This window comes from Fukomys damarensis, unplaced genomic scaffold (assembly GCF_012274545.1).
Source record: "Fukomys damarensis isolate Sample0158 unplaced genomic scaffold, DMR_v1.0_HiC HiC_scaffold_37, whole genome shotgun sequence".
In the NCBI taxonomy this organism is placed as follows: Eukaryota; Metazoa; Chordata; class Mammalia; order Rodentia; family Bathyergidae; genus Fukomys; species Fukomys damarensis.
Window position 1 is genome coordinate 37,836,756 of NW_022900949.1, and position 14,987 is coordinate 37,851,742.

General features: G+C 39.2%; 1 protein-coding gene across 2 annotated transcripts in view; it reads right to left on the minus strand.

Moving 5' to 3' along the window:
• Positions 1–3,024: 3,024 nt before the first annotated feature.
• The window catches only part of Klhl8 (kelch like family member 8), a 60,551-nt gene continuing 48,588 nt past the window's right edge, over positions 3,025–14,987 (minus strand). Inside the window, exons 7-12 of one of the 2 annotated variants that reach the window (XM_033759777.1) lie at positions 12,175–12,343; positions 11,831–11,990; positions 7,891–8,092; positions 5,234–7,148; positions 3,219–3,325; positions 3,025–3,134 (exon numbers count right to left, since the gene is read on the minus strand). In XM_033759777.1, coding sequence (XP_033615668.1) covers positions 7,025–7,148; positions 7,891–8,092; positions 11,831–11,990; positions 12,175–12,343 — 655 coding nt within the window. In that variant the 3' untranslated portion in view covers positions 3,025–3,134; positions 3,219–3,325; positions 5,234–7,024. Of the gene's footprint in view, positions 3,135–3,218; positions 3,326–5,233; positions 7,149–7,890; positions 8,093–11,772; positions 11,991–12,174; positions 12,344–14,987 lie in introns of those variants that run through there. The other variant, XM_019204947.1, reaches the window with a different exon arrangement.

Below are 14,987 nucleotides of genomic sequence, written 5' to 3' on the forward strand. Positions count from 1 at the left end.
CCAAGCTCTGGTTTTCAGATAGAGAAAAAGATCACTGTTTGCAAATGGACGGGGAAATCAGGGAATTTATTGGTCAGGTAAGAATTTCATTACTCTTGGCAAACAGCCATTACATTAAATAGAAACATTTGTTTTAAAAAGATAAGCTGTAAAGTTTTAGGCCAAAGTAATTATTTTCTGAATCTACATCAATTCTTCAGAGCCATATTTATGAAAGGATTTGTAGCACATCAATGTACTAAGGGACTGATATTAGCTAGTAACTGTTAGGCACTTTTAACCATATCAACTTTCAAATGAAAACCAGGGTTTTGATATTTGAGATATTCAGGGCAAAGGCAGACACTTGAAGTGACAGGCATATAGATCCCAAGTAATCTTGTTAGTGGAACTATTGTTTTATAAACTAGTTTAAATTTATAATATATCAAAAAGCTCATTCTCAACTTCAAAAAGGATCTAGTGACACCTAAGTAAATGATTAGTTAAGACAAAACTATCTTTTCCTTTGGCTTCTCAGTGATGAAAGGTAGCTTGAAGATATCTCTCCCACAGTCTCGTTTCCTAAACTATAAACAACATCCTTTGAAATGCTTGCCAGGCTCTCAGAAAAGCAGGGCCATCTCCAAGTGCCCACATTTGAGCTGGTACCCGAGCGAAGTGGGAAAACTCACACAGGAAAGCCAAGACTATCCTAAGGCAAAGGTCTTGATCAACACCAGGACTGGGAAACAAAGCTCTGGACCCTGAGCAAAGGGAGAAGCCTGCAAGAGAGTATACTGTCCAAGTCAGTCTCGTTCCCTGGCTTACAGAAGCAAATGCAAAATTCTTCTGACTGAGGATATTCCCAATTAGAAACTATTATTTCCAAATTCAGTTAAGTATGTCTATGCAACAAAAATCACCAAATACAAGAATGACATGTACTTAGTTCAGAGATAAACAGATTTAGACTCTCAAAGACTTTAGATACTGGAATTATTGACTATATATAGGATATAAATATAACTGTATAAAATATCCAAAGAAAAACCAATAAAAATTAATCAGAAATGACCAAGCACATCTAAGAGAATAAAATGGGGCTTTTGGAAATTATAAACATGGTAACTGAAATAGAAAATTCATTGTACCAAGCTGAAGGTAAAATTAGTAAATCATAAAACAGTTTAAAATGTCAAGATAAAACAATATTCAGATTCCTTGGCTGAAATTTTCAGAAAAAGCTGTATCAGAAATAGAATCACAATGTATACTAGTGGAACAAATACACAGAATGCCATATATAGACAGAAGTAGTGAAACTACACGTCAGAACAGAGGGAAAAAATTCTCCAGGAAGGAATTAGCAGGTAGCTTGATACGTTTCTGCCAGCTTGAACCCCGAATGGAACACACGACTGTCCCATGGCAGTTTGTATCATTGTTGGTACAAGTGGTATAGCCACGCATGCGACAGTCATGGTTCAAGCTCCCTGGCAGTGAGACATATGAGTTATAGACCATTTTTTTTTCCAGTACCAGGGCTCAAACTCAGGACCTTGCATTTGCAAGGCAGGCATGGTGCCGCTGAGCTAAATCTCTAGCCCTTTTATGGTTCTGTTGTGAACATGTTAAACAAAGAACAGAACAAAAGTTCTTAAGACAGAAAAAAGACATTTAGAAATACTGTTTTATTTTAAAAAATAAAGTGAAATGATAAGCCAGAAACAAGGTATGTGCAAGACCAACAAAGGACAAGAAGAAGATTAGCATCCTGAATGCTGTCAAGAAGCCCTAAGTAAATAAGGGGAAAATAAACAAAAGGCAGGAAGTAACCCACAGGGTGCTGGGGATGCAGTTCAGTGGTGGTGCACTTGCCTTGTATGCTCAAGGTCCTGAGATAAGTCCCACCACTGCCCCCTAAAATGTATTTCACAAGAGAAACAGGAACATGAAAACATGTTCAAAAATCAGGAAAATGCAATATAAAGTCACACTAGCACTTAACACCTACTATATTGGCAAGAATTAGGTGTTACAGTATCAAGTGAATGAGAAGTCATATTGTGAATAGGTACGACTATTTTGGCAAACAACTCCACCATTATCTTATAAAACTAATAAAATTGATCAAGCATATAGCTTTAAAAAAAACCACTTTGCTTTGAGGTATATGCTCTGAAGAAAACTCATGGAAGTGCACAACAAAAAATCGTATAAATTCATTTCATCATCATAAAGACAAAGTGAAAAACCACCCAACAATATAAACTGTAATGAGCTGTGGATCCTGAACAAGGCAGTTATGTCTCTAAACACATAACTATAAAATGCAGAATTAAAGAGCAAAACTTTTATAAAGCTACTGGTATTTAAATAATGATAGTCAATACTACCCATTTCTATTACTGAAATTTAAGTAACTCTTGGGTTTAGGGGTGTTAGGACTTCGATTAGCATGACCCCCAGTCTCATGTGTTCAGAGGTGGGGCTTTGGGAAGATGACTGGATCCTGGGCACTAGGATATGACTTGGAAGGTACTGTACTCTAGTCCAGTGATGGTAACTTTTTAGAGCTTTCAATAACAGCCCACTGCCGCATGCTGTAGGCTCACCACCACCGTATCTGGTGTCTAGCTCCTCCCCTCTCTGCTTCCTGGCTGTCATGGGTTGAGCCCCTTTCCTCCACCAGGCCCTTCCACCAGGCTGTTTCTGCCTGGTCAGAACATGGACAGCTGACCATGGACCGAATCCCCTAACCTCCCCCACTTTAAGGTGTGGGTATCAGGTATTTTGTTCCAGCAACACGAAAGCTAATACACGGTACAGCTTAGTGGTACAGTATGTACTCAGAATGGGTTCAATCCCCAGCACCAAAAAGGAAAAAGGAAAACTCTTCCACTCCCCCACTAGATTCAGATACAAACTGGTAATAAAATTAGGTACAACTCCAAGAAATTCTGGAGACGAACCCAGTGGGGTCCATAGGAAACTGACTAGAATGACGCGAGTATTTACACTGTACCAAGGTCGTCATCTTACCTCATCAAGGTGAAAATGTCACCACCGTCTAGACAGCTGCACGTGGTGATGGCGGGAGATTTTTGCTGTTTCTGCATTCTGCGATAGGTTGGTTCAGTAACACATGCAACCTTAACAACACAACAGCACCCAGAAGTTTTACATTCAGACAAGGTTCTTCCTGAAAAAGGTTTCTATACCCTTCTTCCACTTACGTGCTCATGATGATTTTCTAAGTCTTTCCTTTAATTGTTATTTGAAGACATTTGGCCATGGAGGAAAACCTTCATTCTTTGAGGGTAGATTTCATCCACTGACTTGTCTGATGAAAAAAAGCACACAGATCCATAATCAAGTTGAGACTCTGGCCATAATCAAGACCAGGATGAGGCTAATTCTCATGAGTAACTTTACAATGGTTATCCTCAGAGAAGAATTTTAGCAAAGCTTTTAGTAATGGTAATGCTGCTTTAGGAGAAAAACCACAGCCACTCAAGATTACTACTTGGAAGGACAACACTCATCTTAATGTCAATGTGGAACATCATTTCTGGATAGTACAAATTCAAAATCAGTGAAGACACAGTTGTTTAAGAGTAATGAAACTATTTTCATCAGTTGCCTTTACAGCATAATTTCTGTAAATGTAACGAAAAAAAACTTTTATTTTCAGCTAAACATAAATATCTTTCTTTTTTGTTGTTGTTGTTTTTTTTGAGACAGGGTCTTTCTTTGTAGTGCAGGGTGGCCTTGAACTCACAGCGATCCTCCTGCCTCTGCCTCCTGAGTGCATGGATTACAGATGTGAGCCACCACACCTGTCATAAAGGAAAAAATGTTACAAGCAAACTACTAAACCAAATTTGTATTCGAGGGATAGAGAACAATTACATAGTTTTGAAAGGCTTCTATAACAGCAATCAAGTAATGAGAAGCAAAGCTACACAGACCTTACAGACAATTCCTGTTAGATATGTGTATATATATATATATATACTGAGATCTATCTATCTATATATAATATATGGATTTTAATTATTGAAATTAGTGTTTGGTAGTAAATATGATTATTTATTATTTAGATGTGCCAAAGTATTATGACAGTAGTTTATCAATGGTTTTAAGAAAATACAGAGAAATTTTATCATCACTTCTGACCCCACATAAAAAGGAAAAGAGCACAGCCAAGGTTAGCCCAATAATAATTTTTTAAGTCTTCTTTGAGAAACCATAAAAATATTCTTAACTGACAAATACGATTTAGATTCCAATGTATTTTCTATTACAGGAAAACAACAACAACAACAAAGAAAATCTCCAGTTTACCATTTTAAAAAGTACTTTATACAATATCAACAATCTCCTATCTAGGCCTTTGACAGCATACAAAGTTCATTTGGAAATTGAGTGTAATAGTTCTTAGCGGCAGTACAAAGCTTATGCAAAAAGTTTAAAATATAACCCATTAGTTATACAGGAATATAGTAAAATTGTTTTAAAGTAGCAGCACAATACAGTAAAGTGGTAGCTTTAATGACTACATGAGAGAATTACACAAAAGAATCTAGAAATATTTCTTGAAGAAAATACGATACAAGGCCAGAGGCTGAGACAAGAGGATCACCTGATCCCAGGAGTTTAAGGACTGCCTAGGCAACATGGCAAGACCCTGGCTCAAAGCAAATGAAAAAGAAAAAAAAATAAAAGGAGAGCGAGAGGATATAAATTTATACATTTCCACCATTTCTTTTCCATTTATCATTTCAGTATTTTAGCTCTATTTTACATCGAGTTTTTGGTAGGTGCGGTTATCACTGGAGGTCACAGTGACGCTGCAGTCATGAATCACCTTCTCTGACCATCTCACAGCTTTGTTCCCAGGAGTATCGGCATCTTTCAGCTGCACCTACTGTCAGCCTGATTCTCACTTCCTATCTGCAAGTGTTTCTGCCCAACAGAGACTGCATACTAACGCTGCTATCCATACATAATGTCAGACAGCCAAGTGTTCCCTTTACTTCACTGTACTTACGCATATCTCATATTCTGTGGGTGACTAGGGTACCAGTGTAGTATGTTAGATGACTAGTGTACCACAGAAGTCAGAAAGAGAAATGTAACACACACATTTACACACACAACAGGCAGATACAAGTGAGAGGGGAAAACATTTTAAGTGATCACAGGAAACAGTAAGATCCTCACCCCTGAAAATAAGCATAACACATACCAGTAACCGTAGCCAGACACGCACTATAATACCAGAACTTCATCAGAGATGAAAATAGACAGTGAAAGCCAGGTTTTGCAATTCACGCTCCACATTCAGCCAGCTATAGCTGGTCCAGCCAATGCTTGTGTGAGTAACTTGAACATGGTTATAGTTAAACTAGAGAAACCTGTTACATAACCAGAAATGACTCAGGAACTTGCCCACAGGCCAAGAGTAGAAAAGACATCATGATTAAGAACTTTGAAATTTGCTTCATGAAGTACATTTGCCAGCTTGAGCCCTCTTGAATTTTTTAGCTCTTTTTGGTTCTGTATGCCTGATAGCTAGCTTTTGGAATGTGGCATTTTGCCCTTCTGCACTGACAAGTTCAGTCCCCATTTAATCAGGAACCTCAGGAATGGATGGATCGAGTAATCTTTCCCTGGCTGGCTTCCTTGTGCATGAGGTAACAGTAGTAAACTACAACAGATTCTATGGTACAAAGGAAGGAAATTTTAGGAAAGCCTGGAAGAGGGATTCCAAACTGCATAGAAAATATAAAATAAGATAGTTTAGTGTTCTTAATAAATATTTTTAAAAGTATATAAAAATAATGAATAGGTCATTTTATAATGCTAGTTAAAACAAAGAAGGGCTGTAATATCAGTTGGTTTATCAAAACCATGGGCTTCAAATTACTTTGTAGAAATATTGTCAATTAAACTGCAATAAATACACTGGAGGATATTAAACATAATGAGAAAAAAACATTTTCCACCTTCCTCTGTCTTTACCAACACGTCTCATTAGTTAATGACGGACTTGAAATAATCAGTAAACTAGTCAATGTAGAGTTTTGATAAAAATGCTTTCATTTTCTGATAACAAATAAATGTAGATCTGTACAGTCAGAAAAACCAGGATGGTGGAAAATAACAAAATAGGAAGGTAATAAATCCTGGATTCAAAATCAAGTAAGTCAAAGAAGAGGGGTAAAGATAGCTTCAGCTTTCCCTTGTAGGGCAACACATAACTGGCACCCTGTCAAGGCCTCCCAGCTGGACACTGGGATGACAGCACCTCTAAAGCCTTCTCTAGTATTTCCTCTGGTTCATTTTTTTGCATGAGATAGGAAAAATAAAACAACAAAAAAAAAAAAACGTGGATTTGTTCAGACATAATTAGCACAGCCAAGTCTTTTGGTATCCTAGCAATTCTAATTGAAATCAAGGCCTGCACCAGCTTCCAAGAATGCAGCCAACTGGCACTCAGACAAAACTGTTTTTCTACTTTTGGAAATACCTAAGAAAGTGAAATCAACACCTAGAGAAAAAGCAAGATATAACTTTAGCAGCACCAAGGAGAAATTATTTTCAAGAGGAGTATGTCTCTTGTGTGTCAATGCATAGGTTCTAATCTTTGCTCTGGAAGAATCCACTACCCAAGGCTAATACCTATAAACAAAGGAAAAGTAAAACTCAACAAATTTCATTGGGATTGATCCAAATTAACAGAGACTTCAAGGTTTTGGCACTACTTTAAACGTTTTTTCCAGAGTAGGTATGGTTTCAAGTTAAACTGTCTTCCATCCCCATTCCTTTATTTACTAAAGCAGAAAGTACGAAATTTAACAGCATGACCAAAAATTCTTCAGCTATCATTCAAAAAGCTGTACTTAGTCACAATACTACAATTAACATTTACATAAGTCTCTGGTTGTCGTTAAAATTCAAAGGGGGTCATATCCAAATCCAGGCTGCCTTTCTTGCCCATCAGATGTGACAGAGTCGGTGGTGCCTGGCACTCTAATCACATACAGTCAACCACGTTGTTGGACCCATGGCCTACGTCCCGAATCTGGCTCGTCAGACAGGAACACACAGCAACGCCTGCTCCAGCTCTGCAGTGAGACACAGAGCCCACCAGCTCCCACCTGGAAAGACAGAGGACAAACAGCACTTTCTTAAAACCAACAGATAAAGACCCCCTAGGAAGGAACTGCTTTTGAAAGGTAGCAAGCTTCCAGAGGGAGATAAAGAACAGTAACCCTAAGTTTGTATTAAGTACAACTTCAGTACAATATCCCTCATTTTATTTTTCAGTTTCAGTTACCTGTAGTCAGCCCTAGTCCAAAGATATTAAATGGAAAATCCCAGAAAAAAAATTAATAAGTTTTAAATTGCATTCTGTTGTAAGTGGAGTGATAAAATCTCATGTGTCCTACGCTGTCCTGCCTGGAACACAAATCTGCCCTTTGTCCAGCACACACAGGCCGGTAACAATGCTACCTCCTTAGTACCTTGGTGATCATCTCAGCTACCACACTGGCCGTGGTGCTACTGCACAGATGTGTTCAAGCAACCCTTACTTTACTTAATAATGGTCCTAAAGTGCAAGGACAGTGATGCTGGCAGCTTCACTACAGTTCAGTACTGTTAGAATTTCTCTATTACTAGTCATCTCATTTAATCTTTTTCTGTGCCTAATTTATGAGTTAAGCTTTATTGTGGTATCTACTAAACCCGGTGCTATCTGTGCATTCAGGCATCCAGTGGCGGTGATCTGGAACACACCCCGTGGAGAAGGAAGTGTTGCGCTCTCTCTCTCTCTCTCTCTCTCTCTAGTATCTCTTACTAGAATGTCCCAATGAAGCATAGAAATAATGTGCAAATCACCTATTCAGCACCGGATCAAAGGCTTCTACTGTGTTCAAGTACGCGTTGCCGTTGTGACCTCCGACTGCGAAGATTTTGCCCATCACAGTGGCGATCCCCACCCCACCCCTGGGAGTGGTGAGTGTGGCCACATAATCCCACTTGTTGCTGCGAGGGTCGTACCGCTCAACTGAACTCAGAGGAGAGTTGTCATCAAAACCACCTAGAGAAACAAATTATAAAATAGTGTAACACTGCATAACAATTAACCACAGGGCTGGGGATTTGGCTCAGTGATTTCACCACCTGACTCATGAGCACAAGGTCCCAAATCTGATCCCTGCTACAAAAAAAAAAAAAAAAAAACCAACCAAAAAACCAATTAACCACAAAATCTCCATTTGATAGCTTCTAAACCCAATCTTTTAAAACCATTATAGAATAGTTTAGAGAAAATTAGAAAAAAAAAAGGTTCATCTCAAAACCATTCTACTGCTACCACCACATGCTAATAGATCTTTTCTACAATTTAACTTAAGATATTTTAATTGGTACTTTACCTCAATACTAGGATAAAAAATCATACAGTGGGAAAACATGAAGTCTCTATCTTTAAGCAGAGACTTTAGAAAAAAGGAAAAAAAAGCAGTCATTCATACAATTTGTCCTCAGGAACAAACAGGACTGATTTTTTTTCTCCACGTGTTATGTTTTTAAACAGTAAGAAGGTTTAAGAAGAGAACTTGTTAAGTTTCCCAGTTCTTCCCTTAACACTGTTATTGCCAGCATAACTAGAGACAGTAGACTCTGACTGAAATTTTATGAAGTTTTGCCAAAATCTCATCTTTTTCCCATGTATTCTTTTCTGTAGTACATACATTCTAATAATACATTTAATATACTCCTGAGGGCTAAATGTAGGCTGTTATTCTAGTAGTGCCCACCCTTTTTAGGCTTTTTCTTGTCTAAATGAATAATGGCTGTCTGTGGTGACTCAGCCTACTCTCCCAAGAAAACGAAGTGCTGATATTATAATCAGTTTCTTTAAACACAGGGCAGCAAAACAAACAAATGTAAAACTTCTCTACTGGGTTTAATTTTATTTAATTAACTGAACTGAAATAAAGTTTCTCAATTTTATATGCTTAATATGATGAATTCTGACAAATGTATACTGTAGTATCACCTCAACTAAGTTTTGCTTTTTGTTTTGGTTTGTGAGATAGGGTCTTGCGATTTATACAGTCTTGCTAATTTTGCCCAGACTGGCCTCAAGCTTACAATCCTCCTACCTCAGCCTGCTGTGGGCTGCTATTACAGACATGCACCACCACGCCCAGCTTATCACACTATGATATAAAACAATTTTTCATTATAATAAAGAATTTAGTTTTAATTATTGCTCATGTTAATGTAGAAGATTAAGTTTTCAGTAGCTTTTCTCCTCCTAGGGCTGGGGATTGAACAAAATAGTCCAATTTTTATAGCCTTTCTCACTGTTTCCATATGACTTTCCTAGATAGTACATATAAATTTGTAGTAATAAAAAACTCAAGAGCCAGGTGTGTTGGTGCACACCTGTAATGCCAGCACTTGGGAGGCTGAGCCAGGTGGATAGTTCAAAGCTATCTTGGGCTACACAGTGAGTTCAAGGCCAGCCTGAACTGCCTCAAAAAAAAAAAAGAAGAATTCAAATTCAAGGCAGGGCCGGTAGAAGACATCTCCAACATGTACTTGGCCCCACAGGCATGGGTTCAATCCCTAGCAAAGGAAAAAAAAAAAACAAAACAAAAACCCTGAATTTAAGACAGGAAGAAAGACAATAGAATACAAGGACTGTCAGACATGCATGTGCCTTGTAAGGCAGGCGCGGTGTCATGGAGCTAAATTCCAGGCCCCAAATTTTTGTTTGCTTGTTTTGCAGTACCAGGGGTCAAACTTAGTAATCTTTCACTTTTGAGGCAGGCGCAGCACCTGAGCTAAATTCCTGGCCCATTTTTCTACTCAAGTAAGTTATGACTGTTTCAAATAGGATTTGAATGGCCAAAAAGGTTTTTCAATGTTTAACCTGAGTTGTCCTTATTTTTTACATGTTACTAATCACAATATTTGACACATTCGTTGGCAAACCACAAAGTGTTAGACACAGTTTAAGATGCTTAGCATATTTTGCCTTTAATTCTTTTCTTTTTTTTTTTGAGACAGGGTCTCACTATGTAGTTCAGACTGACCTGGAACTCACTATGTAGCCCAGGCTGGTCTCGAACTCACAGCGATCCTCCTGCCTCAGCCTCCCGAGTGCTGGGATTACAGGCGTGCACCACCACGCCCGGCTCTTTTAATTCTTAAAATAATTTTTTGAAAGGCTGGGGATGGTGACACACCTGTGTCCCAGCACTCGGAGGCTGAGGGTTTAAGATGACTGCTGAGAGTTCAAGGCCAGCCTGAACTACATAGCAAAACCTTGTCTCAAAAAATAAAACAAAACAAAACTGAAAGACAGGCATTCTCATTCCCATCTCGTAATTATTTGAAGCTTTGCTACTAGAAATATGGTTAGTCTGGAACATGCTAAAAGCAGAGTCTGGACCCTCCTTGGCAGGACCTTTCCAGGTTATTCACACATATACTAGAGTTGGGGAAAGCATTGCTCTAAAGTTCCTTCCAATTCAGCATATCACTTAAGTCAATCAAAAAGCAACATGAAAACTGGCATAGTCTTTATTCATATAAAAGAGCTACTAGCTCACTGGTGTTAAGTTTAACTGTATCAACTTGACTGGCTCAGGAGCTAAGGCATTAGTAAAGCAAGTTATTCCCTTGTTCTGCTTCCTCACCTCCGTGACCTAAGAAGCTTTGCTCCACCAGGGCCTTCTACCAAGTTTCTGCATTGGAGCCCGTGACCATGTACTGAACCCCTGAAACCATGAGTCAAACTAAACTGTTCCTCCTCTAAGTTGTGGGTGTTAGATACCATGTCCCAGCAAGGATAAAGCAAACAGTTTTCAACATAACTGTCTTTGAAACGAAGTAGAGAAAAAGTTTTAGACCTTGTAAGAGCTATTTCAGCAAAACACATTCAGTTTACCTTAACAAATATATGTTTCATTTAAATGCAATCCCATGCATTAGATATATTTTCTTACCCTTAGAAAAACATCGAGGCCGAAATTTTAAATATGGGACAAAGAGCTGTCCAAAAAAATAAGTATGGGTATTAACTTCAAGAATTCAAAAGTACCAACTGGGCACAGTGGTGCACACCTGTAATCCCAGAAGCCAAGGAGGCTGACACAGGAGGATCACAAGTTTAAAGCCAGCTTGGGAACCTTAGTGAGACCCTGTCTTAAAATCTTTAAAAAGGACTGTAACTACAGGTCAATGCTTCCTGGGTTCTGGGTACTCAGAATACAAAAAAAAAAGAAAGAAAAAAGAAAAAAGAAAAAAAATTTCAAAAGCATATCTCAGGACTGATTCCACTAAAGGTTAAATGTAATATACTAATATAATTTTTGGTGTTGTGCTATCTTATGATACTTCTCAGTATAGATCCTGATATATTAAACTAAACACTGGCCACTCACCAACAACATATAAGCAGCCATGAAGCTCACTGACTCCATTGCCAGCTCGTCGTTGACCCATTTCTTTAACTTCTATCCACTTATCCAGATGTGGATCATATCTCTCCACACTAGACAAAGAAGCCACTCCATCATTGCCACCTACTGCGTAAACATGGCTCTGGAGGAAGAAAAACAAAACATTCAGCATTAGAATCTGAAGTGCTTCAAAAAAAAAGAAAAAAAAGAAAAAAGAAAAAAAATTTCAAAAGCATATCTCAGGACTGATTCCACTAAAGGTTAAATGTAATATACTAATATAATTTTTGGTGTTGTGCTATCTTATGATACTTCTCAGTATAGATCCTGATATATTAAACTAAACACTGGCCACTCACCAACAACATATAAGCAGCCATGAAGCTCACTGACTCCATTGCCAGCTCGTCGTTGACCCATTTCTTTAACTTCTATCCACTTATCCAGATGTGGATCATATCTCTCCACACTAGACAAAGAAGCCACTCCATCATTGCCACCTACTGCGTAAACATGGCTCTGGAGGAAGAAAAACAAAACATTCAGCATTAGAATCTGAAGTGCTTCATACAGGGCACTAATGGTACACTGGTCAGCAGAGCAGCTGCAGCATATGGAATAACAAAGCATCCGGGCAAGATGTGCGTGTGATGAAATGAGCAACAGCTGCCAGTGCATGTGGGCAGGCTGGCCAGTCACTCACCACGAGAGCCACGGAGCCAACACCTCCACGGGGAGTGTTCATCGGGGCCACCACACTCCACTGGTCAGATTCAATGTCATATCTCTCCACGTCATTGAAGCAAGTGTTGTCATCCAACCCCCCAATGGCATAGATTGGGCCCCCCAAGGAGGCCAAGGCAATTCCTCGCCTGCAAAAGCAATAAAACACACTTTAGCATTGGGGATTGTTTCCAGGAAGCAAGAAGCAAAGAAAATTATGCAAATGCAAGTCACATTAACCTTCAGAATGTGGTCTGTTTGCATTGTTCTTAGATTCACTAAAGTGAACATAGACGCTCGGGTTGCCAAACTGTGTAACTTGAAGGGATCAGAGTATCCTAAGAAGGGATCACTCAGGACAATATGCACTCATTTTCAGTCTCCTTAGCCTCTTTCCTCTGGCGTGGAAAGCTATGACATTGAAAATACTGTGGTGTAAAACTGCTGGGTCTGTACAAACATGTGTGTTCTGCTCTAGAGCAGAATGGGGTTAAACGGGGGAGCAGTAAAATAAGGGTGCCTAACAATTCTTCCTGTGCCCCAGATCAGAGGATCTGGTGCCATCACTGGATACTTTATATACTTTTAAAATTCCTCAGGCTGGGATGTGGCTCAGTGGCAGAGTTCGTGCCTAGCATGCATGAGGTTTTGGGCTCAATTCCCAGTACTGCAAAAACAACAACAACCAGGGGCCAGGAATTTAGCTCAGTGGCACAGTGCATGCCTCACAAGTGCAAGCTCCTGAGTTCAATCCCCGGTACCAGAAGAAAACAAACAAAAAACCCAAAAACAAGAAAATTCTCTTGGTTTTCAGGAGGTCACGTATTTGATTTCCCTCCCACATTTGTAGCACATTTGTATTTCCTTCCCTTTTCAATGGCTTCCATCCTCCAGCACTAACTTACTAAGCTCCCTAAGGCTCTGGCCTAAGGCCTCCTGGCACTCTATATGCTCTTCTCCCTAAACAAGCGCATTCCTTCTGTAATGTGTAACAGCTCCAACAAACATCTGCAGATATACACTCACATTCTACCTCGAATCTGTTTTGCTGTAATCTGAAACGAAACCCACTGCCACTGGTAGAATTTTAAAATGCTCCCTTGCACGACCAACTGCTGGTGTTACCCCACAACTATGGTACACTAAACAGCAGAAGGGAGACTAGCTGGTGGGCCTAATCTTACCCCCTACAAGCACTTCCAGCCTGTAGTTAGGAACACAAAAAAGCTTTAGCATGCTGATGCTTGTTTGAAGATAGGGGACATGCGTAAAGGACCTGACAGTGCCCTTCCTCCAGCCAATGGCCTAAAAAAATGGCCCTGCACCACGAGGATCTGAATTCCATCAATGAAGTGAATAATCTGGAAGTGGCTCTGTCCCCAGAACCTCCAGTTAAGAGGCTAGCTCAGCCAACACCTGACTCGCCTTGCAAGAACAGAAGCCTAAGACTCCCATAAATCCACAAGGACTTCTGGGCTGTGCTAATACACGGGTGTTTTAAGCCACTAATTCTGTAGTAGTTTGCTAGACAGCAACAGACACTAAGCGCACCCACCCCACACAAATGTTATACTGTGCACTCTTAATTCAGTAAATATAACTACCCATCTGGATGCTTAAGACAGAAAGTAAAGAGCCATCCTTGCCTCTACATCATTCCACTCAAATTGGTTGTACACCTCGGAACGATCTCTCAAATATGTCCTTCCTCTATGTCAATTTCTGCCATTTTAGACTAAACCTCCATTACTTCTTGACTAAACAATGACTTTCTGGTCTGTCAGACTGTCTTCACTTTTGTCATCCTCAAATACCTCGTCCATTTTGTACACAGGTCTCCGAACACAGAAACCTGGTCCTATTTCCCTTCTAATTAAAATATAAACATACACATATGCATGCATACCCTCTGCAAAAACTCACCAGAAAAAAGGATGGCCGTTTGGAAGGCTCTCACCCTTGGCCTACGCTTTGACTTCATTTCCTGACTCTCTCTCCTGGGTCTCCATGCACAATGGCCTGGCTTTTTCCACGCTCTCTGCTCTCTTTCACTTCTAGGTCTTTGAAGGCCACCATCTCTTTCCACCCACTACCTGGACCTCAACTTTCAACCATCTACTGGGGTTGAGTTCTTCAATTCATGCAGACTAGTAGTTAAATGAGACCTCATTAAGATCCTCCCCATTTATGCGGCACCTTCTGCTTACCCCCTACTAATATTGCTTTCATATATATGATATATAGTGCCTTCATTTATATTTTCCCTTCCTGAATGTAAGCAATAGAGGGGCAGGAACTTTGGCTATTTTATTTATTCCTGGTAGCAGAAAAGGAAATGGTATCTTCACTAACTTGGTATGTCTTGCAGTAGGCATTTAACTTTTATTGTTGGATAAACAAATTGACACATAAACATGCTTTTTTGGGATGATGAGTTTCAATAAAAACATAGCTTGAACGAACATCAGGGTGCATTTGTGGAAAAATGAAAAGGGGAAGAAAAAAGAATGAACTATGTATTTACAAGCAAAAATTACGTTGAAATGTTTAATGAAAAGACAATTTGGAGCAATATAAATTCTAAGCAAATGATATGACCAAATAACTGGAGCTGTATTATTTTTACACAACAGTATAGCTACTGTAAATGTTTGGGATTTTAAAAGATTAAAAAAATTAAATTGCTATTTTGTTAAGGAAGTTTCATTCAATCATGTGACTAAAAACCAACCAAATAGTATAATAAAAAGGTAAGGGTATAAAGATTAAAAATGTACTTTGGGACTCCCCCCC